The 22171-nt window shown below is 41.2% G+C and overlaps 6 protein-coding genes across 8 annotated transcripts; 2 read left to right on the top strand and 4 right to left on the bottom strand.

Annotated features, from left to right (window-relative positions):
- Positions 1-95: 95 nt before the first annotated feature.
- fam162a (family with sequence similarity 162 member A) lies at positions 96-2031 on the bottom strand. The gene is made up of 5 exons (XM_003967997.3): positions 1876-2031; positions 1277-1381; positions 1072-1183; positions 655-763; positions 96-535 (listed from the first exon to the last, which is right to left on the bottom strand). The coding sequence occupies exons 1-5, from the start codon at positions 1913-1915 to the stop codon at positions 425-427; spliced, it is 477 nt and encodes a 158-aa protein (XP_003968046.2). The 5' UTR covers positions 1916-2031; the 3' UTR covers positions 96-424.
- Positions 769-4604, top strand: mix23 (mitochondrial matrix import factor 23). The gene is made up of 6 exons (XM_003967998.3): positions 769-806; positions 2416-2482; positions 3242-3367; positions 3471-3617; positions 4114-4173; positions 4267-4604. Exons 1-6 carry the CDS (start codon positions 784-786, stop codon positions 4315-4317), a joined length of 474 nt encoding a protein of 157 aa, XP_003968047.2. The 5' UTR covers positions 769-783; the 3' UTR covers positions 4318-4604.
- A 1201-nt stretch (positions 4605-5805) lies between these two features.
- On the bottom strand, positions 5806-11207 carry LOC105419466 (cystatin-B-like). 3 transcript variants are annotated; one of them, XM_029843198.1, is made up of 3 exons: positions 10942-11184; positions 6173-6274; positions 5806-6061 (listed from the first exon to the last, which is right to left on the bottom strand). In XM_029843198.1, exons 1-3 carry the CDS (start codon positions 11044-11046, stop codon positions 5933-5935), a joined length of 336 nt encoding a protein of 111 aa, XP_029699058.1. In that variant the 5' UTR covers positions 11047-11184; the 3' UTR covers positions 5806-5932. The 3 variants fall into 3 exon arrangements, with proteins under 3 accessions (XP_029699058.1, XP_003968048.1, XP_011619349.1); XM_003967999.3 differs by lacking the exon at positions 10942-11184 and adding an exon at positions 6378-6541; XM_011621047.2 differs by lacking the exons at positions 5806-6061; positions 6173-6274 and adding exons at positions 10191-10644; positions 10747-10848 and having other exon boundaries at positions 10942-11207.
- Positions 7257-8916, top strand: LOC101061273 (thiosulfate:glutathione sulfurtransferase). Its single transcript, XM_003968000.3, has 4 exons — positions 7257-7462; positions 8042-8164; positions 8239-8401; positions 8613-8916. Exons 1-4 carry the CDS (start codon positions 7312-7314, stop codon positions 8665-8667), a joined length of 492 nt encoding a protein of 163 aa, XP_003968049.2. The 5' UTR covers positions 7257-7311; the 3' UTR covers positions 8668-8916.
- Positions 11208-18799: 7592 nt separating the features above from the next.
- Positions 18800-19978, bottom strand: LOC115251349 (stefin-C-like). Its single transcript, XM_029843199.1, has 3 exons — positions 19530-19978; positions 19339-19440; positions 18800-19235 (listed from the first exon to the last, which is right to left on the bottom strand). Exons 1-3 carry the CDS (start codon positions 19617-19619, stop codon positions 19113-19115), a joined length of 315 nt encoding a protein of 104 aa, XP_029699059.1. The 5' UTR covers positions 19620-19978; the 3' UTR covers positions 18800-19112.
- A 933-nt stretch (positions 19979-20911) lies between these two features.
- Positions 20912-21699, bottom strand: LOC101067698 (cystatin-B). Its single transcript, XM_003967949.3, has 3 exons — positions 21541-21699; positions 21279-21380; positions 20912-21167 (listed from the first exon to the last, which is right to left on the bottom strand). The coding sequence occupies exons 1-3, from the start codon at positions 21613-21615 to the stop codon at positions 21039-21041; spliced, it is 306 nt and encodes a 101-aa protein (XP_003967998.2). The 5' UTR covers positions 21616-21699; the 3' UTR covers positions 20912-21038.
- Positions 21700-22171: the final 472 nt, after the last annotated feature.

The raw sequence follows: 22171 nt of genomic DNA, 5'->3' as shown, positions 1-22171 counted from the left end.
AATAGATAGTAAATCATGTGAATGATGTAGAAATGTTAACTGCAAATTACTGACATTCATTTGCAGAAATGAAACTTTCATTGAGCACAGTAGACTTTTTTTGTATTAAGAAACAACTAATATTTACTTAATTTGTTCCCTACCTTACATTTCTGCACCTCAGACTTGATGTCTACAACCAGATCAGGTAGGTAGCAGTTACAGAAAGAAACCAAACCTACTTCGTCTTCCTCAGACACTTCACTGAAGAAGGTACCAGGCTGGAGCATCAACAGTCATTAAGATATAATATATTATTGACAACATTTGTTATATCCCGCTCTGTCATATTTCCTGACAGATGGATGGAGAGAGCAACAGAGGCACTGTTGACTCTTTATTTGAGGGGGGGGGGGGGGGATGGAGGTTTTGCTGTGGCTGTTCATCACTGTGCCTTCTCAGCCATGGCTGCTTCCTGCTCTCTCCGGTATTCCTCTCTCAATTTTGCTTTCTTCTCCATGTTCTGACCCGTCAAAGACTCATTCCTGCTTACAGCCTGTGACAAAAATTAATTCCGGATTAGATCGGAGCAAGACAAATTTTCACTATTTTGAAAATTATTTCCTTGTGAAAACACAGCAGAGGACAGTACTGTGACCATCCTTTGTCACTCACCTGTTTTCCCAGTATTATCATCACCAGGCAGGCGCCTATTGTGGCAGCCATCATCACATAGCAGGCTTTCACTCTGATTCTGTTTCTAGCAGCATCAATCATCTCAAACCTGTGGAAAAGGAGTCCAACATGTTACCCACCTTAACAAGAGGGTTAGTTTATTCTCTGTCCCTGCACATCCTTAATTTACACATTTCTCTTGGTCTCTAAAGTCCACAGTAATTATCCAAGCAGCAGATCATGCCTGATCTTAGACCATAAACAGACTTTGTGTCTGAACAGTTGCCATCTAACACACCAGCCTACTGCAGCAGCATCATGGTTCCTGTGATCTGCTCTTCTGATGTGTCTTAACTAAATAACGCAGAGAGCTAATCAGAGGTGGGGTGCTGGAATAAACAGGATGAGGCTACTTACGAGACAAACTCTGGTATCTGGTCTGCCGTCTTATATCGACCAGACCATAGCAGAATCTTTCTGTCCATCTCTGAGGGTCTGTAGCCTGGGACTTTAAAAGAGGCACGGGGTGCTGTAAAATAAGAGCAAGAAGAAAAAGAACAGATTGCTTTGCATCCTTGATTTAAGAAGATATAATGCTGCCTGTATACAAAAACCAACACACAGTGTTCTGATACTGTAGATGGAGGAGATTCTACTTTGGGCTCCTGTGGTTTATTGCACATCCTTCTGTAACTCCATGTTTTGGCCACTTCTCTGTTCCTCTGACCTGTCAGGGCAGAAACAACATTAGTAATGATTTTCATCCAAGCAGAAACAAGTGTAGTCATTAAAATGATAGTAACATAGTAGTTTCTCTTGTCAAAGAATAGAGAACGCACTAAAAAAAGAGTTATGGCCAAATATTTCAGGACTCTGCTCAGATCCCGTGTAACGGTTGTACCAGCATAATAAAGGAAAACAGATGATCTCTTTCCTCCATTTAGGTGAGACTTTGTGAGAAAAACTTGATAAGTTGACTCGACACGCCAACTTATCGATACAGAAAGTAACACTAGACCGTGAAGATGGCGAGTTATTTGCGTAACGCATTTCTCATTCATTCAACTCAGACAACAAAAGATCGGCAACAATTACAGGAAATATTCACCTGTGCCAAATTATAACGAAATTAGCAGCGAATATGTTGATAAATGATGTCAAGTAAAACGTTTCAAGGGTAATTTCACAAAACAATATCGAGGAAAAAATCGATCTACAAACCGAGAAATCTGCCGATGGAGATGGATCTGATGAAATTCATCCTTTTTTTGAGATTAAAACGTATCTAGGATCGCATCAACAGAGGCAGATCTTAGGGCTCTCGCCTGGTCAAAGTCAGAAACTGCGTTTTCGCCCAGAGCTAAACAGGACCCTGTTTTCAGAGGAACACTGCCGTGCGCCTGGTTAGAAATAACACTAATGGAACATGTTGCGAATAGATCTGCAGTATAAATCAATTCCGGTTTTGGTGTTTCGGCGTCAAAATGGTGACTGCCTGTGTTTTTGAGCAGGTAAAAATGTATATGTAGATTAGCTCGGTAAAGCGAAAAGGGGATGCCACTGCACGCTTAATCACGTTATGTAACCTTTCATTTTCTTGGGATGCTACGTTAAGTTATGTGTAGTAACTGCCTTTTCTAGAGACAACGCACATTAAAAATGCAATTAATGTGAAAATGTGTCCAGGAAAAAATATAAAGACCGGGCGCATTTCCATGCAGGCACTTTCTTGAATAGTAACATTTCCGTTTCTCCTGAAAGGACCCAGCAGACCACTATGGCGGCGCCCGGTGGAACATTAAACTGTGAGGACTTCGCTATGTTCCAGGTAATTTTTGTTCTTTTCGGCGGATTCAATCGATGATGGATAGCCACTAGTAGAATGACAGTGGAATGATTCGCGACTTATTAAAGTTTCAGATGCTATGATCTTTCGATTGATTCTACACCAGCGAATGAATGACCCTGCTGTTCATTAGGTGATTGTATTCGGTTCAAGGACCCTCATGGGATGAGCAGAGCAAATTAGGGGCAGCCTTGTTTCAAAATTAATGACTGCTTAAACTGTCAGACAAGCATACTTGTTCATCTGTTGATAACTCGATACATTCCGACAGAATGAGACCCAATAGATTTGCCTAAAGGTTTGTTGTGACGGCTCAAAAGTGGAGAGAAACTTTTTTTTTTTTCACGAGCCACAACAATAAAGTTTTTAGCCATCATTTCATTCATATTGCATTTGCTATTTAGTCTTTTTTTGTTTTAACATTATCAATTAATTAAAATACAAAGAAGTTTGAGAAGAATTCAAAGAATAAAATGTTTTGTTTATTGGTAATTAATGTATTCTTGCTGGCATGGTCAGTAGCCATGTCTTAATATTTTGTAGTGTCTTTATTCTGGGTGGTTTATAGAAAACAAGGCACTGTTGTAAGTTGCTATGTGGATGACACCTAAAATCCACAGCTGCGACGCCTACTTAGATTCATATTTCCATCCCATAACCAGAAATGTGGTTTTGAATGACTGTGATAGTGTTATTCAGCATAAACTATTGGTTATTCATGCATCCCTGTGTGTCTCTCAGGAGGTGTTGAAGGTTATGCGCACCATAGATGACCGCATAGTCCACGCCCTGAACACCACCGTGCCCACAGTCTCCTTCTCAGGCAAAGTGGATGCTACGCAAACCTGCAAGCAACTCTATGAATCTGTGGGTGTAATAGCCAAAACGTTTGCAACATTCCTGTGTTTGGTACCAGCTCCTGGTACCAGCAGTTTGACTCCAGTGATGATAATCTTTTACCTTTTGACAGTTAATGGAAGCCCATCTGAGCAGAGATAAAGCTATCAAGTCCTGTATAGGCCAGACCTCTGAGGTGGTGGGGCGCTTGCGTGAAGAGAGAGCAAAAGACGGTGAAAACCTGGCACTCATCAAACAGCTGCGAAAGGAGCAGACCAAAGTAAGTTTCGAACTCTGATTCCTCTTCTTTAGTACTTGTATTTTTCCAATGCATAGCATAGGAACATCTGTAACTAATGTGAGGGTGACGTTTGTCATCCGCGCTGTTCTTTACTCTTATGTTAAGACTCAGACAAACCACGCAAACAACAGGAGTTCCTTGCAAGGGAGAGCTGAGCAGCAGTTCAAACTTCCTCTGTCCACTCTGCTCGTCTGCTGCTTGCTCACCTCTTTTATTTGGTGCATACAAGATTTATGTCAATCAGGACCTCACGATTCCTTGTTTCCTATCTACTTTTCCCATCTTTACGACCTCCTTGTCTTATCGAACAGGGTACCTCTAAGTGCTAGTTATGTAAACAGCTCCAGCACACATTCCTTTTCTTAAACATCCCTTAAACACTCTAAATCTACTCATCATAGCATTTAAACGATAACAACAATAATTCTTCTCACACTGATAATGTGTAAAGCTCTTTTCTCCTTTTTGTCTTCAGTTAAAACTTATGCAATCAGAGCTGAATGTTGAAGAAGTTGTCAATGACAGAAGTCTGAAGGTCTGTTGACTATTCTCAGTAAAACACTGATTATCCCCTGATGAATAATCAGCCAGCCATTTGATGTGCTGCCTATCTCTGCTTTCCTCTCAGATTTTCACCGAAAGATGCAGAATCCACTACACGCCTCCCAAAGTAAAATGAAGTTTCACTTGGTGTTGAAACCATGAGCCGGTGCTGAGTCAAGACTGCGACCTGATCACTCATCCAGATCACTGTGACCTTGGTTGATGCACGCGGTTCCCTCGTGGTTTTAGCAGTGCATCGTCTCAGCTGTGAAACAGTCACCAGTGTGCTTCTGTAGTGAGATTAATTGTACAGAGTTTTTAAAAAAACAAAAGCCAATGAAATATTTTGATGAAACAACAATTCCCCGTGTCTTTGTACAGCCTGTTTTCTAAATGCAATAAATTCAAGTGCTGCAGTCTAAATGGATGGATGGATCAGTTATAGGTGTTAAAGTTGCTCATTAAGGGCAGGTGAAAGTAAAATATCTGCCTTCTTTTTCCTGTAACTTTGAGAAACATTTTGGTTTATAACCTGTAGAATATGTATTAGTGTTTGTTTTATGTGGTATTAGATCCACAAATAACAAATTATCTTTTGCAAAATCTATTAACATTACAGTTTATAAACCAAGAGTAATGTAAAGGTCCTCGTGAATTTTTAATCCATTTTTACAACTAAAAGAAATGTATGTAGTAACAGGCATACTTGGTTAAACAGAACAACATGAACCTGTTGAAACAAATACTCCGCCTTAGAGAAGCTGTAATTGTAATTTTTATTATGTGCCATGGATACAGTAACAGGTTTTTTAGGCGTGTCCACACTAAAAAGCCAAAATGTTTTCATGTTTTGACCTGTTTAAAAACTTTGTCAAGACAGATTAATGATAAGGGTGACAATTGACAAGCTGTGTTGACTGACTGGGAACAGTTGGATGAATTTCAGCATTAGTGTACAACATAAAGTTGAAACCTTCCACAGTGCACCCACTGAATATAGGCACCCATGAAGGACATGATCAAAAAAGAGGAACAATTTGATGAGACAAGCAGGAATGTGACTGACTTGTGGATTCCACATATTGTCAGTCAGCTGACTCACAACCACAGTAGGATTGTGCCACCTATGTTTTTTGTGAAATGATTTCTGCTATAGACACTTTTGCATTTTTAAGTGAATTCAACCCAGATTATCACAGTTCAAAGACGTGCATCATTTCATTTTCTTCAAATTAAGAGTACACGATAATTTTTGTTTTGTTAGGTTTTAAATCCATTAGAAGGGAGGTAACAGCAGTGATTCATTTCAGTCAGGGTGGGTCTCCTAAGGATGCACTGCAGCCTCGTGTGGAAAAAAGTCCACTTTTGATAAAGACGTGTTGCATTCAGCCTTAAACACAATAAACAGAACCAGGGCTGTCATACCTGAGCCTAACATGTATGTAAATGCCCTACTCTGGGAAGGATAAACCCACTCATTTATGGAAACAAAACATTCATGCTTATTTGCTTCTCAGCTATATAGGAGTTCATAATACAAACACACTGTAACATAATCTCAAAAGTAATGAGATAATTGTAGAAAGTAGCTAGATATAATGATAGAACTAAATGACAAGTCTAATTTAATCTCGTCCAAAACTTTTATTATAGCATCTGTAAACATTGGATTTACATGCATACAAACATGTTATACGTCAATTTGTCAGCATATTATATGATTTTAAGATGCTGCTGCTGGGTCTTGATCATTAGAAATACTCAATGGGCTCAGCGTGGGTCTTGGACTCCTGTACACTGTGAACCTCAATGTCTCCTCCATGGCAAGGAAGTTTCTCATAAACGCGGATGTGAATATAATCATCTCCTCCTACATGGACCTGCAAGAGGTGTAATACATCAGATATGAAAGACAAGAAAAGAAAAACGGCTTTGCACATTTAAAAACTGCTGTTCAGTCAACGAGTATGTGAAACCACAAAGACATTTACCTTAATAAAGTAGTTCCTACCACTCACAACCTGCGACGTGTAGGTCTTCGCTGTGAAAACCTCGTACTTCTTCCCCGTCTTGTCCTCTACGGCGGGTTTTACCTGATCTCCAGACAAAGAAAATTAGAACAAAAAAACGAAACATGGGAGAGTTTATTTGTATATGTGAGCTAAACAAAGTTAACGAAACGCGTTGTGCACTCACGTTTTCGCATAGCTTTTGAACCTTTTCATCAGCGGCATTAGCCTCAGAACACCCTCCACACATCATAGGTGGCATTTTTGCAGCGTCGTGAACTTAAAGTACCAAAAATGAAGCAAAAACAACACCGCGGCGTTGTGCGATGGGCGTTCGAAAAATATATGTACAGACCATGAGTCACGTGGTGGTCTGTTTTGGAAGATACCATCAATGTCAGGGGGGGTTGTTTCACTTGAGCGATTAACCAATTGGAATATTTGGAGTATAATGGTAAAAGTAACCGAATTAAAGATACTTTTAAGCTTCAGTTAACTACTTTATCCAACGAAGAGTTCAATGTACTCGCTAATACGTGTTTCTGTCAGAAGTGGAGTGATCCTAGTCAATGGGCTGGGTTTGGAGCATGTGAGCTCTGACTGGAAATCACGGGTATCAAACCGAGTCATAGGCGTTGTGGTTATTAGTTTTAGTTTTCAATGCTGTTAAACCTGATTACTTTTATCAACAAAATAGCGTAACGAAATAAACAATACAAATGTGCGTAGTCAACACAAGGCGTAAACACGTCTGCATAAGTTTCTCTTTATATAAAAACATTCCGGAAGAAGCCTTGTAAACTACCAAAAGCCATTACAAATGAGTCCCGGTGTTAAAAGTGAAACTGGAAACCAAAATGAAACCAAAATTTGACAGATTAAACAGTTATTTATGTATTACACGCGTAATATTATTATTGTTAGAATTCTTCATATTTCCACGCTATTCAGGTAAAAACGTATCTGCACAGGGTATATTCTTCTAGAATATGAACTACCACATCTACCCACATGATGGCGCTACTACACTGCTCAAACCTAGCTGAACCGAGAGAAGAAGTCAGAGGTTTCTTTGAACAGCGCATGCGCACTACTCAGCTCCTGTTTGTGACTCCGGTGTCATGGTTGCCGTCATAATGTTATCTTTTATCTTATCGCGAACTTTGTGCCAGACTGTTGCGGAAGCAACCTGTAAAGCTCACCCGACTCTGGTTACAACTTTAAGGACTTTTACAACCTCGGGCCCCAGATGTGGAGAAGACTCCGATGGGGGTAAAACTATTCTGATAAATGTATACGTAAAGGTGAAGTCCGAAGTCCAAAACTTAGGTGGAACCATTATCGTAAATATTTTTCTCAACAAATATCACCTCCTAGTAGCGTAGATAATATATTCCAAGATGCGTGTATTGGAAGAAAAGAAGAATATCTACTTTATAAGTATTTCTCCAAAATGACGTCATGGCTCTGGAAGCTTCGAACAGACGACTGTCATTTGCATGCAGAAAACGTTTATAATGTAAAATATCAGGGAAGAAGGCTCAAATGTTCTAAAGAATCATAAAGTAACTGCTCACGGAGGAGTGACGCTGATAACGGAATACTGTAAAATTATAGTTTTTATATGGCTTAATTATGGCTGATGTCTTTAAAGGGATTACTATAGTAATAACAGAACAATAATAAACTTGTAACCTGAATGAGTGTAAAGCCAGTGTTTTAGCATTTGTTGACTGGTACTTTGGTTTTTGGATGAACAGTAATATCTTAAAAGAAACCTCTTTTTGGTCAATGCAAAAGTCAGAGAAGCAAACGCTTGGGACTATTTAAATAGTTTGCAATCCCCTCCAGCATCAGTGGTGACCTACCCACAGCTGAAGACCATGCTGTCCAACCGTGATGTCCAGCTGTTCGACGTCCGAGAGCCGGAGGAATACCAGGAGGGACGTATTCCAGATGCTGTCAACGTGCCACGTAGGTATCATCCCAACTGTTGTCGTGCTTTTCAGGAGCCTCTCTTTTCATTTCTCTTTGTGTCTAAATTCCAGTGGCCGTGGTGGAAGAGTCCATGAAGCTGTCCCCAGAGCAGTTTCAGAAGAGGTACAACGTGAAGGCTCCTGGGAAAGACGACAACAACATTGTGTTTTACTGCAGGAGCGGCAACAGGAGTTACAAAGCTCTTTCCATGGCACAACAGCTGGGTTTCACCAGGTAACCCAGCCTGTTTTTGTAATAATTTGGCTTTTCAGTACAATTATTCAGCATTTAAAGATCCAAATGTCTTTGTTCACTTGGGTCTGACTCTCCAAGCTCAGTAAAATGCATATTTTTATTTAATGTAGCAAAATAAAGCAGTAATGGAGGATTAGCTCCAACTCTTTGGTGACAAAATAAACAGACTAATTGTTATCCTTTTCCCCAGGGCCCGACATTATAAAGGAGGCTACAGTGAGTGGGCAGAGAAAGAAGGAAAGTGATCCATGGTGATGCCTGATCATGAGTTTGCTGTAATTTCGTCACATTGACTGGATTTATTGATCATTGCTGCTCACGTGCCAAGTTGCCTTTTAGTTACTGACTCGTCACTGTTTTCCCAACGCAGCATATGTCCCTTATTCCCAGACGATGTGATTGTTGTTTAACTGATTAATGTAAAAAGCAAAAGGCTCTATTTCAGGTTTTATTTTAAGTGTGTTTGAAATAAAACATGCACATTTAGACTAAAATGCAGAATACTGGTGTGTGGAGGGTTAAAATGGCACAATGTCAGCTCACCTGATCCCATTTTCCATAAAGTTCCACAACGGCCTTTAATTGCTTTACTCCATCCGCCAGAAATTTTCATTGTCCCAAATTCAGTTATGCGAGAGTCCAAAGTGAGATCTGATATGGTGCGTGTGAAAGATGGTGAGTGTGGGCACAGGTGCAAAAAGAGGACACAAAGGGGAGGAACAAAATTCAGAATGCAAAATCTTCAATCCAATACGAAGCAGGAGGGCAGACGAAACATCTCCAGGTTCAGGTGAAAAGTGCCTTAAACAAGAAGAAAGGTACCAAGGCTTTGATACAGAGACACAAAGACAGTCTTGGAGGGAAAACACAGGTTTAGATACACAGGGAAACAAGACACAGGTGAAACACATAAGTCATCAACTAAGGTGGGGAGGCAGGGGCAAAGAGGGGAAGTAAAACTAACTACAACACCACAGAAGAAGACTTTAAAACTAAAATAGGAGATGCACAAGAAAACAGACAATACAGATTCTGACAGTGTGATCGCCCGACACTTCCTCGTTTAATGTTTAACTGTTATTGTTTCGCTCGAAATTTGCATGAACAAAGTTGTACAGTGGTATGGGCGAGGGTGCGACAGGCAGGATGGCCCATAACTATGTCAAGGTCAGTTTTGGGGTTCTTCAAAGTAAATACTGTGCATGAACATCCACAGCATAAACAGGGTGACCCCATGTTTGACACGTCATGTAGCACCAAATGGCATCAAGCTTATGAAGAATCAGATGAATTCAGATGAATTCAGTCAGCACAAACTACTTTATGAGAGCATCTGTAAACATCAGATTTACACACATACAAACAGGTTATTACACATCAAAGTGTCGGCAATTTCACAAAATGTAGGTGTTTGGCTTTTAGATGCTGCTGCCGGGTCTTGATCATTGGAAATACACAACAGGATCAGAGTGGTTCTTGGATTTCTGTACACCCTGAACCTGGAAAAGTGGAAAAATCTAAATTTCTGTGAATTTTGTTTTGTGTGAAATTGACCTTTATTGGGGAAAAATGCTCTAAAAGCTAAATTTTTCTGGGTGATTTGGCTTTCAGAGTAAAGATTTCATGGAATCCTGATTTACCTCCTGCTCAGCTCTGGAAGCCTGGTAAAATGCCAGTTTTTCACAGACTAATTAGTCTCCTTTTTCACAGGGTCTGACATTATAAAGAGGCTACAGTCAAGGTAGAGAAAGAAGGAAAGTGACCGTTCTCATATGTTTGAAGTCATTTTATTAATGACAGTGACAGTTCAATTTTTGTTGACTTGTGAACAATATAATGAAAACACAACTCAGATATGATTAGTAAATGAGGTGATTATTCTAGATGACAGCTTTCTTTTTTTCTGGACACTAAAATGACTAAAACTTGCATTTAGTTTAATCAAAGACTAAATTGCCCCCAAAACTGAAATCTAGGATTAAAGGTTCAATTTTAGCCTTAAACGATCTGCTTTTCAAAGAAAAAGAATGAATAAATGTATTTTTTTTGTTATAATCATCTTTATCATGTTTTAATCATGCTGCAGCTGCGGCTCCACACTAGACGGGCACGAGGGGGTCCTCGTCTTTTTTTCTAATCACACTAGTCAACGACAGCCCTCCATTAGCACGAAGTTCTTCCACAAACATCACATGGAAGAAAAGATCCTGCCCCACAAAAATCTGCAGGAAAGAGACAGAAAAGCACAAGGATATTTGTTATGTCATCACTATTTTTTTTAATATCTTAGGCTTTCAGATCAATGACATTGTAGCATTAATTACCTTAACGATATAGTTGATTCCATTCACAACTTGATAACGGTGGGCAACTGCTTTAAAGACCTTAAAAGTCTTATTCTCGGCTGCCTCTATCACATGTTTGAACTGTGTATGAAATAAATCATGTGAATTTCAACGAAATTTGCTAATTACACGTGTGTTTAGGAGTTGAAAAAAAATGGTACCATTCCAGCTCACCTGATCACATTTTGCCTGAATTTCTTCAGTGGCCTGCATGGTTGCGCTCCATCCTCCGCATACATTGACCGCCACTGTCGCGGTTTCCATTGCCACGGTTTCCATTGCCACGGAGCTGTGAGGGTGAAGTTTTGATCACCCGCGCTGTTCGTTCACTAGACTCAGTAACCACGCAAACAACTGTTTGCAGCAGTTCAAGCTTCCTCTGTCAACTCTGTTCATCTGCTGCTCGCTCACCTCTTTTATTGGTGCAAACCAAATATGTGTCCAAACAAGATCTCATATCTCATTGCCTTCTGACATTTCCACCCATCTTAACGAACTTCTCTTATCTTGACCAACAGGATACATTTGGGTGCTGGGCTTGGTTGTAAGCAGCTTCAGCACTTTTGCAAAACATTCTCATGTTCTTCTTCTCCTGTCAACATTCCTCAAACACTCAAAATCTACATACCATAGCATTTAAAGATAATATTAATAACAACAATAACAATTCTTCTCACATTTCCCTCCTGTTTATGGTTAAATGCGTCTTGTTACAACTTGGCTCAAAGTTTTAACAAAAGGAGGGAGTCAGCACACAAAGATCAAATTATCTGGATATTTTATTGAGAAACCCAAAGAAATGTGAGAAAACAGGATTAATCGGTAATCAGTAATGTAGTGCAGGTGTGTGTGGATAGGGGTGTATGTGAGAGTGCTGAAATAAGGATTCAAACCCAAACTAAAATGATGAGACAGCCATGAGGTATGGTGGCAGCAGCCCAGCCAGAGAGACTAAGGAGAACCGCCCCTTTTATGCCCTCTGGCTCCTCCCAGCTCGCAGGTGAAATCAGTCTCACTGACGACCCACCCAGTATTTGGGTAAACAAAACAAGACACATGGGTGGGCTGTCATAGTCTAGATTCTCATCATCAGTATTACATCTTTACATTTTCATGAAATTTAAATGCATTACTTCGTTTTCCTAGAAACACATTTCTTACACTCAGAGTTCAACATGGTTACAGCTTAAGGCATCCTAAACAGTTCTTTTACATCTTGTATTACGTTGATCCATTCTTCTTCTGATTCCTCTTCATCGTTGTCCAGTAGAGATCGTTCTTCCACCTGCAGCAAAGTACTAGTAACAACTGATCCCACGAGCCGGCCAATGCAACCCCGAACAAGAGGTACTACACAACAAGCTAGTATGGCTAATACTAGCAGTACTATCCCTATCATCATTCCTGTCTTGAACAGTAGTTCCCTCCACCCCGACAGCATTTTTGTAAGACAGTCTGGTGGAGGACTACCATCATCAATCATAGCTCTCTGCAGCTTAGTTAAATTTCTCAATGCACTATCTATCAGGTGACCGTCCGCATCATTCTCTGGAATGAACGTACAACAGTAATCTCCTACCATTGCACAAACTCCTCCCTGGGGGGCCGTTATGAGATCTAAGGCCATCCTATTCTGCATGGTCATCAGTCTTAGCGCTGTCATTTCTTCCTTGACTCCTGTGAGAGCAACTTTTGTCAAATTAGTAAACACTTTCAGCCTATAATCAACCGTTTCCAATCTCAATATGTTCTTTCCTACTCCTATCCACGGAAAGAGAGTCAAGGTCACTTTATCTCCGGTTGACCAATGCTTAAACTCTTGTGGTACATCTGTGCCACACACAGAGTCGTGTGGTTTGAACTCGTAGTCATTCAAATCTCGTTTAAAACGCTTCTGTGATATGTTCTCGGTGTTGTTGGCATAGATTATAATTGTGTGATCTCTGAGATGTACAGGAGCACACACTCCTGACCAGTTTGCTGGTAGGTGTGCATACGCATTGTGTCCACATAACCACCATCCCTTATCCACTAATTGTGTACCTTTGTCTTCTGGTGTGAAAGTGGGATAGTTGCATGTACAGTTATAACTTTCTGGACACATCTGTGTTGCTTCATCGAAGGTAAATAAACCACAGAGGTGCCGGGGGTCATCAATACACTCCTGTTCGCATTGCTCGGAACTTTTATGCTGCTGTAAACACATTTTCCGATAATACCGATTAGTTGTAGAGTTTGATTCCAGATCTCCACTGACTCCCAGTGTGCATGACGTATAAACAACTTTACAGACATCCTCGTGTAACGACCCCAAGTCTCTACCACCACTCCGTGCATAACAGTATGTGTGATTTGTCGCACCTAGCACAGGGAATCTGAATCTATTGGCTTTCCCTGTCATTGTCCGTAGTGGCTCTTGGGTGCAATTGCTGTGAGTGAACCACGTTCCATCCAACAGCTTCAGTGTGAAGTTCGTGTCTCGGCTTAGCCCAATATGGACAAAACACTGTCCTTCACTCCCTGTCCTCGGTTCAGCAGTTATTCGCGGTGTATGCACAGAAACTGGTAGCATAGAACAAACATAACAACGAGAATGATTCTGTGTCCGAGCTGTGAAATTAGCATAGCGCCACCATGTATTCAAACCGTAAATGTGTGGGGATCTTGTTCTAACCACGAATGTTCTAAGTGGCTAACTACGGTGCGTTTAGCGCGCGCGTAGCTCTCATCCTGTCTCAGAGCACCTTTCTGTCCCTGATTACCTCCCTCCTGTCGGTAATCCCAAAGGCCGAAACTCGCGAGTCCCGCCGTCACAGCACTCACCACAATTAGGAAGAACAACGTCTCAGGTTCCGATGGGGTTCAGCCATTGCTGGACCAATACAGGCCATCAGCCGTTTACGGAGAGTCCGCCACTGCTCCCTCGCCTTCACCTGGAAGAATTTTGTGTTTCTTACAATGGGAAAGGTGTATCCACGACAGTTTCCCGTCCACTCGAACTGCAGTCTTTGTGGTCAGCTGTACTTGATAAGGACCTTCCCATCTAGGCGTGTTCCACCTCTTTCACACAAACGTCTTCACCCACACGTAGTCGCCCGGTTGAATGGGTTCCTGGGGGGTGGAATCTGTGGAAGACACAGGACTAGGCAGAACATTTACAGTATTCACACATCGGTTGAGTAACACCTTTTTTAGATAATCTGCTATTGTTTCCTCAACATGTTTTAGCTCATTTTTTGTTGCAAAGTATGGTAGGCAATAAGGTCGCCCATATAATGCTTCAAAAGGTGTGATGCCTGTTTTCTTGTGTGGTGTTATGTGCATCCATAATTTCACCAGGTCGAGACAAAACATCCAGCTCTTCCCTGTCTCGTCCATACACTTCTTCAGTCTGTTCTTAATAGTACCGTTGACTCTTTCAACCAACCCTGCAGTCTGAGGGTGGTATGCACAGTGGTTCTTCAAATCAATTCCCAAAGTTACTCCAACAGTTTTCACTACCTCATTTACAAAATGGCTTCCATTCCAGATGACCTTCGGAATGCCAAACCTGGGAATGATCTCTCTACATAGGACTTTTGCCACTGTCAGTGCATCTACTTTTGCTGTGGGGAAAATTTCTACCCACCTAGTAAATCCATCTAACACTACTAGACAATATTGTTTACCTTCACATGGCTAAAATCTAGAAAAACTGTGTGAAATGGATGATTTGGTAATGGTGTAGTGCCTGCAGGGGCCTTAAGGGCTCCCTGTGGGCTGTGTTTTACACAAATAGCACATTGTGAACAAATTTTTTTTGAGTATGTATGAAATCCTATAGTGTAATAATGTTCATTAACCATCTGTACCATCCCTCCTGTTGAGACATGGCATGGCCCATGGCCCACTAATGCTGCCCATTTATGCATATTCTGGGGAAGGATTGGTTTGTTTCCTATGGTTAACAGTCCTTTGTCATCCAGTTTGGCTCCTCGCTTCTTCCACGTGGCCTTTTCCTTTTCTGGAGCATTTTGTTGCATTTCTTTTAGAATATCATTATCTGCAGGTTCTAGGCTAAATGATTCCTCATCATTATCAAGAAGTGTGTTGTTATTTGCTGCAGCCTTTGTGGCTCTGTCAGCAAAGGCATTGCCTTGTGAGACTGCGTCTGTGTTGTTAGTATGTGCAGTGCATTTACATACAGCTATTTTACGTGGCTGCTGTACTGCTGCCAATTTTTAGCAGTTCTGCATGCATGACCGGTTTGCCGGTCGACGTTTTCATCCCTTTCAAATTCCATTGTTGAGCAAACACAAACAGCGTGGAAAATGCATATTGACTATCTGTGTAGATGGTAACATCCTGTCCTTTGCTTAGTTCACAGGCACGTGTGAGTGCGACGAGTTCTGCTGCTTGAGCAGAATAGGAGGAGGGAAGTGATTTCGCCTCCACCACCTCGGTTGCTGTAACTACTGCATAGGCGGTTCTAGTGCATCCAGTCATCCTTTCCCGATGATCCATCCACAAAGAGTGTCTGTCCTGTAGTCAACGCAACATCACTAAGATCTGGTCGCGGCAGGACCGTAATGGAGACCTCATCCAGGCAGTTGTGCTGGTGTCCCTCTTCTGCGGTGGGTAGCAGCGTTGCTGGGTTTAAGGTTGTGCAGCGACGAATCGTCAGATTCGGCTGAGACAGCAACACTGCCATGCAGGAAAGATGACGTGCGGGCGACAGGAATGCTATCTTACTTTGTAGCAGCAGTATTGACACTGCATGTGGAACTAGCAAAGTTAGCTCATGGTATAGCACCACTCCTGCGGAGGCTTTCACTGCCTCAGATGCTGCCACCACTGCTTTAACGCATGGTGGGAGTGCACAAGCTACAGGATCTAGCTTGTGGGAGTAGTAGGCTACTGGCTGCCTCTTATCTCCGTGCTTCTGCAATAAAACTGAAGTCATAAAATCACCCTTGCAGTCAACAACCTGCTCAAAAGGCTTCTGATAGTCTGGCAGCTTTAACACTCCAGCACTTACAAGAGCCTGTTTTATGTACATACAGTAAATGGTTCTTCAGCTTCAGGGGTCCATGTTAACACATCAGTCATTGCTAAGGGATTATCATACATCAATGCTTGTAAAGGGGCAGTTATTTTCGCATAATCTAAGATCCATGATCTGCAAAAATTCCCTAGTCCTAAGAATGACATCATCTGCTTCCTTGTTTTTGGTTTCGGAGGATCAAGCACTGCTGTTTTCCTCGACTCAAGAACAGCTCTTCCATTGTCTGTCAGAACATGGCCCAGATAAATCACTTCCTGCTTCACCAGTTGCAGTTTGCTTTTGCTTAATTTATGGCCTTGTGAAGCCAGCCAGTATAACAATGCTAGCGTGTCTGACCAACAATCTCCCTCTGTTTTTGAGGCCATGAGGATGTCATCCACGTAGACGAGGATTTGACTTCCACACGGAGGTTTAAACTTAGCTAATGATGACATCATTACCTGAGAGAAGATTGGGGGACTCTCACAGTAGCCCTGAGGTAACCTTGTCCAGGTGTACCTCCGTCCTTGAAACGTAAATGCAAACCAAAACTGGCTGTCTGGATGTACTGGTACAGAGAAAAATGCATTGGATACATCGATCACCGTGTACCACTGATGTTCAGGGTTTAAGTCATTCAGCAGAGTGTATGGATCTGCGACTAAGGGAGACCTAGGGACCACTGCAGCGTTTACAGCTTGCAGGTCCTGCACCATCCGCCAGCCGGTAGATGGTGGTGCCTTCCTTACTGGAAATAGGGGTGTATTTACAGGAGACTCAGGACACTCTCTGATGACTCCTGCTTTAAGCAGCGAGTTAAATATCGGAACAATACCCTCCTGTGCATCAGTCTTAAGGGGATATTGTCTCTGAAATGGTCTATAATCTGATTTAGGGATTATTTTTACAGGTTCTGCTCCTTTTATAAGACCTTCATCTGCAGGTCCTTCCGACCATAGTTCAGGGGGAAGCTCTTTCAGCTTCTCCTCTTCCTCCTGCGTGAGGAAGATGTTTTCTTCTCATGAACTCTGGTCTGTGAGATGCGTTGCTGGATGTGTCAGCAACCATGTTTTAAGGGGAATACGCCACACCTGGAACTGATCATTAAAATCAACCTCACCCTTAGGCCTATAGGGCAGGCTGCTCCAGTGTTTTACGTCGCATCCCAAGTCTTGCCATCTTTTCTTAAGCGGTTTAGCAATAGAAACATGTGGTACAGAGCCTGACACTTTGAATAGCGCTGCTGCTTCGGTGGAAAGGCTTCCTGCCGTGCAGACAGCTGTCTGACCACACACATATAGGTGCATAATTACAATCATTTGTGGATCTTTAAGTTTAGCAAACTGCTCTGCATAGCTTGATGTGCCGTGTGAGTCTGATTTACAGATCTCACCAATGCGCTCCATGTGCATGGTTACATGCAGGTCAGCTTGATTGTGGAGCTGGGCTTCAGGCTGTAAGTATGACAGAGCTTTACCATATATCATAGTGATTGGGTCAGAGAATGGAGGGGGCTGCTTTTCAGGGATGTCGAGTGACCAGTATTTACTGCACGTCCCTCCTTCCCTTACCCACAGATTAACCATTCTATCTACAGACCACATCCCTTCGGCTGTGGTACGAATCATCAACTGGAGCTGAGAGATAAGATCTCTTCCTAATAGATTTACGGGACATGTGGTGGAGATCACGAAAGGAGCTTTAAGTGTGATTCCACTTTCAGAGTCACAAACATCTACAGGAATTGACATTCTTTCTTTGGTTACGAGACCATTTGCTGATCTCACAAAAATCTGTGTAGAGGTTGGCTTCAGGGCTATTGGATCTTTAATTACTGATTTACTTACCCGTGTCTATTAAGAATGTTAAAGAATTACCTAACACGGTCAGTTGTATTTCTGGTTTGCCTTCAGCAAACAGGAAGATGGTTTCTAAGTCTAAAACATCTTCTAAGTCATCTTTTTCAAATTAGTCAAATTTTGTGCCCTGATTTGTTTTAATTTTTGTGACATCTTTTTCCGGTTCTAGCCATTGCTGGGATGGATTAGAACCTTGCTGCTGTCCTCTATTGTATCTCTGGTCACGTTGTTTCTTTCTGCAATCACGTTCCCAGTGTCCATAATCTTTACAATAATGACACTGATCATTTTCACTGGAATTGCCTCCTCCTCCTGAGTGTGGGCACAGGTGCAAAAAGAGGACACAAAGGGGAGGAACAAAGTTTAGAATGCAAAATCTTCAATCCAATATGAAGCAGGAGGGCAGACGAAACGTCTCCAGGTTCCAAGCGCCTAAAACAAGAAGAAAGGTACCAAGGCTTTGATACAGAGACACAAAGACAGTCTTGGAGGGAAAACACAGGTTTAGATACACAGGGAAACAAGACACAGGTGAAACACATAAGTCATCAACTAAGGTGGGGAGGCAGGGGCAAAGAGGGGAAGTAAAACTAACTACAACACCACAGAAGAAGACTTTAAAACTAAAATAGGAGATGCACAAGAAAACAGACAATACAGATTCTGACAGTGTGATCGCCCGACACTTCCTCGTTTAATGTTTAACTGTTATTGTTTCGCTCGCAATTTGCATGAACAAAGTTGTACAGTGGTATGGGCGAGGGTGCGACAGGCAGGACGGCCCATAACTATGTCAAGGTAATAGTTGGAAAGGTTGGAAATACACAACAGGATCAGAGTGGTTCTTGGATTCCTGTACACCCTGAACCTGGAAAAATGGAAAAGTCTAAATTTCTGTGAATTTTGTTTTATGTGAAATTGACCTGATTTGGCCTTTATTGGGGAAAAATGCTCTAAAAGCTAAATTTTTCTGGGTGATTTGGCTTTCAGAGTAAAGATTTCATGGAATCCTGATTTACCTCCTGCTCAGCTCTGGAAGCCTGGTAAAATGCCAGTTTTTCACAGACTAATTAGTCTCCTTTTTCACAGGGTCTGACATTATAAAGAGGCTACAGTCAAGGTAGAGAAAGAAGGAAAGTGACCGTTCTCATATGTTTGAAGTCATTTTATTAATGACAGTGACAGTTCAATTTTTGTTGACTTGTGAACAATATCATGAAAACACAACTCAGATATGATTAGTAAATGAGGTGATTATTCTAGATGACAGCTTTCTTTTTTTCTGGACACTAAAATGACTAAAACTTGCATTTAGTTTAATCAAAGACTAAATTGCCCCCAAAAGTGAAATCTAGGATTAAAGGTTCAATTTTAGCCTTAAACGATCTGCTTTTCAAAGAAAAAGAATGAATAAATGTATTTTTTTGTTTTAATCATGCTGCAGCTGCAGGTGTGGCTGCACACTAGACGGGCACGAGGGGGTCCTCGTCTCTTTTTTGAATCACACTAGTCAACGTCAGCCATCCATCAGCAGAAGGAGTTTCCAGAAACATCACATGGAAGAAAAGATCCTGCCCCACAAAAATCTGCAGGAAAGAGACAGAAAAGCACAAGGATATTTGTTATGTCATCACTATTTTTTTTTAATATCTTAGGCTTTCAGATCAATGACATTGTAGCATTAATTACCTTAACGATGTAGTTGATTCCACACACAATTTGATCCCGGTAGGCAACTGCTTTAAAGACCTTAAAAGCCTTCTTCTCGGCTGCCTCTATCACATGTTTCAACTGTGTATGAAATAAATCATGTGAATTTCGACTAAATTTGCTAATTACACGTGTGTTTAGGAGTTGAAAATGGTACCATTTCAGCTCACCTGATCACATTTTGCCTGAATTTCTTCAGTGGCCTGCATGGTTTTGCTCCATCCTCCGCATACATTGTCCTCCATTGCCACGGATTCCATTGCCACGGAGCCCAATCTGTTGCAGATCACTTTAGACTATATTGCCGTATTTATATTGAGGGTTGAAACAAATACTCCGCCTTAGAGACGCTGTACTTGGATACCATGGATACAGTAACAGGTTTTTTTTAGGCGTGTCCACACTAAAAAGCCAAAATGCCTTCATATCCTAGGGTGTGTGACCTGTTTAAAAACTTTATGTCAAGACAGATTAATGATAAGGGTGACAATTGACAAGCTGTGTTGACTGACTGAACAGTTGGATGGATTTCAGCATTGTTCAACATGCACAACACTTAATTGTAGCACCAATAACCCAGGGTTGGCATATTTGCACTAACTAATCATAACTACCTCTGGAATGTCTTATTTGCACATCTTATTTGCACCTTATTCTTTTTGTCTTCACACTGTCCGACACTCCTCCTGTACATACGTTTTTTAAATAATTTCTGTATATACTGTACAATGTACATAGCAATGTACATAACATAAGAGTCTTTTTATTTTTTCTTTTAGTACTTTTCTGTATTGTACACCACGGGCTACCGCTGTAACATGCAATTTCCCCGATGTGGGATCAATAAAGTCTTTTATCCTATCCTTATCCTTATTAGTGTACAACATAAAGTTGAAACCTTCCACAGTGCACCCACTGAATATAGGCACCCATGAAGGACATGATCAAAAAAGAGGAACGATTTGATGAGACAAGCAGGAATATGACTGACTTGTGGATTCCACATTTTGTCAGTCAGCTGACTCACAACCACAGTAGGATTGTGCCACCTACATCTTTTGTGAAAGGATTTCTGCTATAGACACTTTTGCATTTTTAAGTGAATTCAACCCAGATTATCACAGTTCAAAGACGTGCATCATTTAGTTTTCTTCAAATTAAGAGTACACGATGATACTTTTGTTTTGTTAGGTTTTAAATCCATTAGAAGGGAGGTAACAGCAGTGATTCAATTTCAGTCAGGGTGGGTCTCCTAAGGATGCACTGCAGCCTCGTGTGAAAAAAAGTCCACTTTTGACAAAGATGTGTTGCATTCAGCCTTAAACACAATAAACAGAACCAGGGCTGTCATACCTGAGCCTAACATGTATGTAAATGCCCTACTCTGGGAAGGATAAACCCACTCATTTATGGAAACAAAACATTCATGCTTATTTGCTTCTCAGCTATATAGGAGTTCATAATACAAACACACTGTAACATAATCTCAAAAGTAATGAGATAATTGTAGAAAGTAGCTAGATATAATGATAGAACTAAATGACAAGTCTAATTTAATCTCGTCCAAAACTTTTATTATAGCATCTGTAAACATTGGATTTACAGGCATACAAACATGTTATACGTCAATTTGTCAGCATATTATATGATTTTAAGATGCTGCTGCTGGGTCTTGATCATTAGAAATACTCAATGGGGTCAGCGAGGGTCTTGGACTCCTGTACACCGTGAACCTCAATGTCTCCTCCATAGCAAGGAAGTTTCTCATAAACGCGGATGTGAATATAATCATCTCCTCCTACATGGACCTGCAAGAGGTGTAATACATCAGATATGAAAGACAAGAAAAGAAAAACGGCTTTGCACTTTTAAAAACTGCTGTTCAGTCAACGAGTATGTGAAACCACAAAGACATTTACCTTAACAAAGTAGTTCGTACCACACACAACCTGCGACCTGTAGGTCTTCGCTGTGAAAACCTCGTAATTCTTCCCCGTCTTGTCCTCTACGGCGGGTTTTACCTGATCTCCAGACAAAGAAAATTAGAACAACAAAACGAAACATGGGAGAGTTTATTTGTATATGTGAGCTAAATATGTGCACCTTTGTGTATGAAATTTCGACTAAATTTTCTAATTACTCGTGTGTTTAGGAGTTAAAAATGGTACCATTCCAGCTCACCTGATCACATTTTGCCTGAATTTCTTCAGTGGCCTGCATGGTTTTGGTCAATCCTCCGCATACAGTGTCCTCCATTGTCGCGGATTCTATTGTCACAGAGCCCAATCTGTTGCAGATCACTTTAGACTGAAGTATTTATATACGGTGGGTCCTCCTGCCACATGACTCTAACAAATGATTTAAGGGTGAGGAACATTTGAGCTTAATATTTAACCTTTACTGATTCCTTCTAAATTCATGCACTTTCTTGATAAGGTGCAGATAAGAACAGCAAGTATTTCCTCCTACAGGTCATAACCCCAACCCTAAAATTAATATATATAACCAAAAGTGGACCTGTGTTAAATGACGTCATCAGTCTGCTTCCACTGATGATATTACAGATGCTGATCTAACATCTGTACAGTGCACACCTTTAGGCTTTCAAAGCCTTTAGGAAACTGCCTCCAACCGTCGCTGTTTATGAATGTGGATTTACCACAGCCTCTACTGTCGGTTGGTGCAGTTCGATCTTCTGGCCAACAGAGGGCAGCAAAGCAATGCCCTCGCGGGTTTGAGCTTCACTCCGCTATGCTTCCTGGCAGGTTCTGATCAAATCTACAAGATTGCTGCATCACTCATTAAGAGGGAA

Source organism: Takifugu rubripes, chromosome 10, assembly GCF_901000725.2.
Source record: "Takifugu rubripes chromosome 10, fTakRub1.2, whole genome shotgun sequence".
NCBI classification, from domain to species: domain Eukaryota; kingdom Metazoa; phylum Chordata; class Actinopteri; order Tetraodontiformes; family Tetraodontidae; genus Takifugu; species Takifugu rubripes.
Note: the sequence above shows the minus strand (reverse complement) of the source record. Positions and strands in the feature narration are given on the sequence as shown.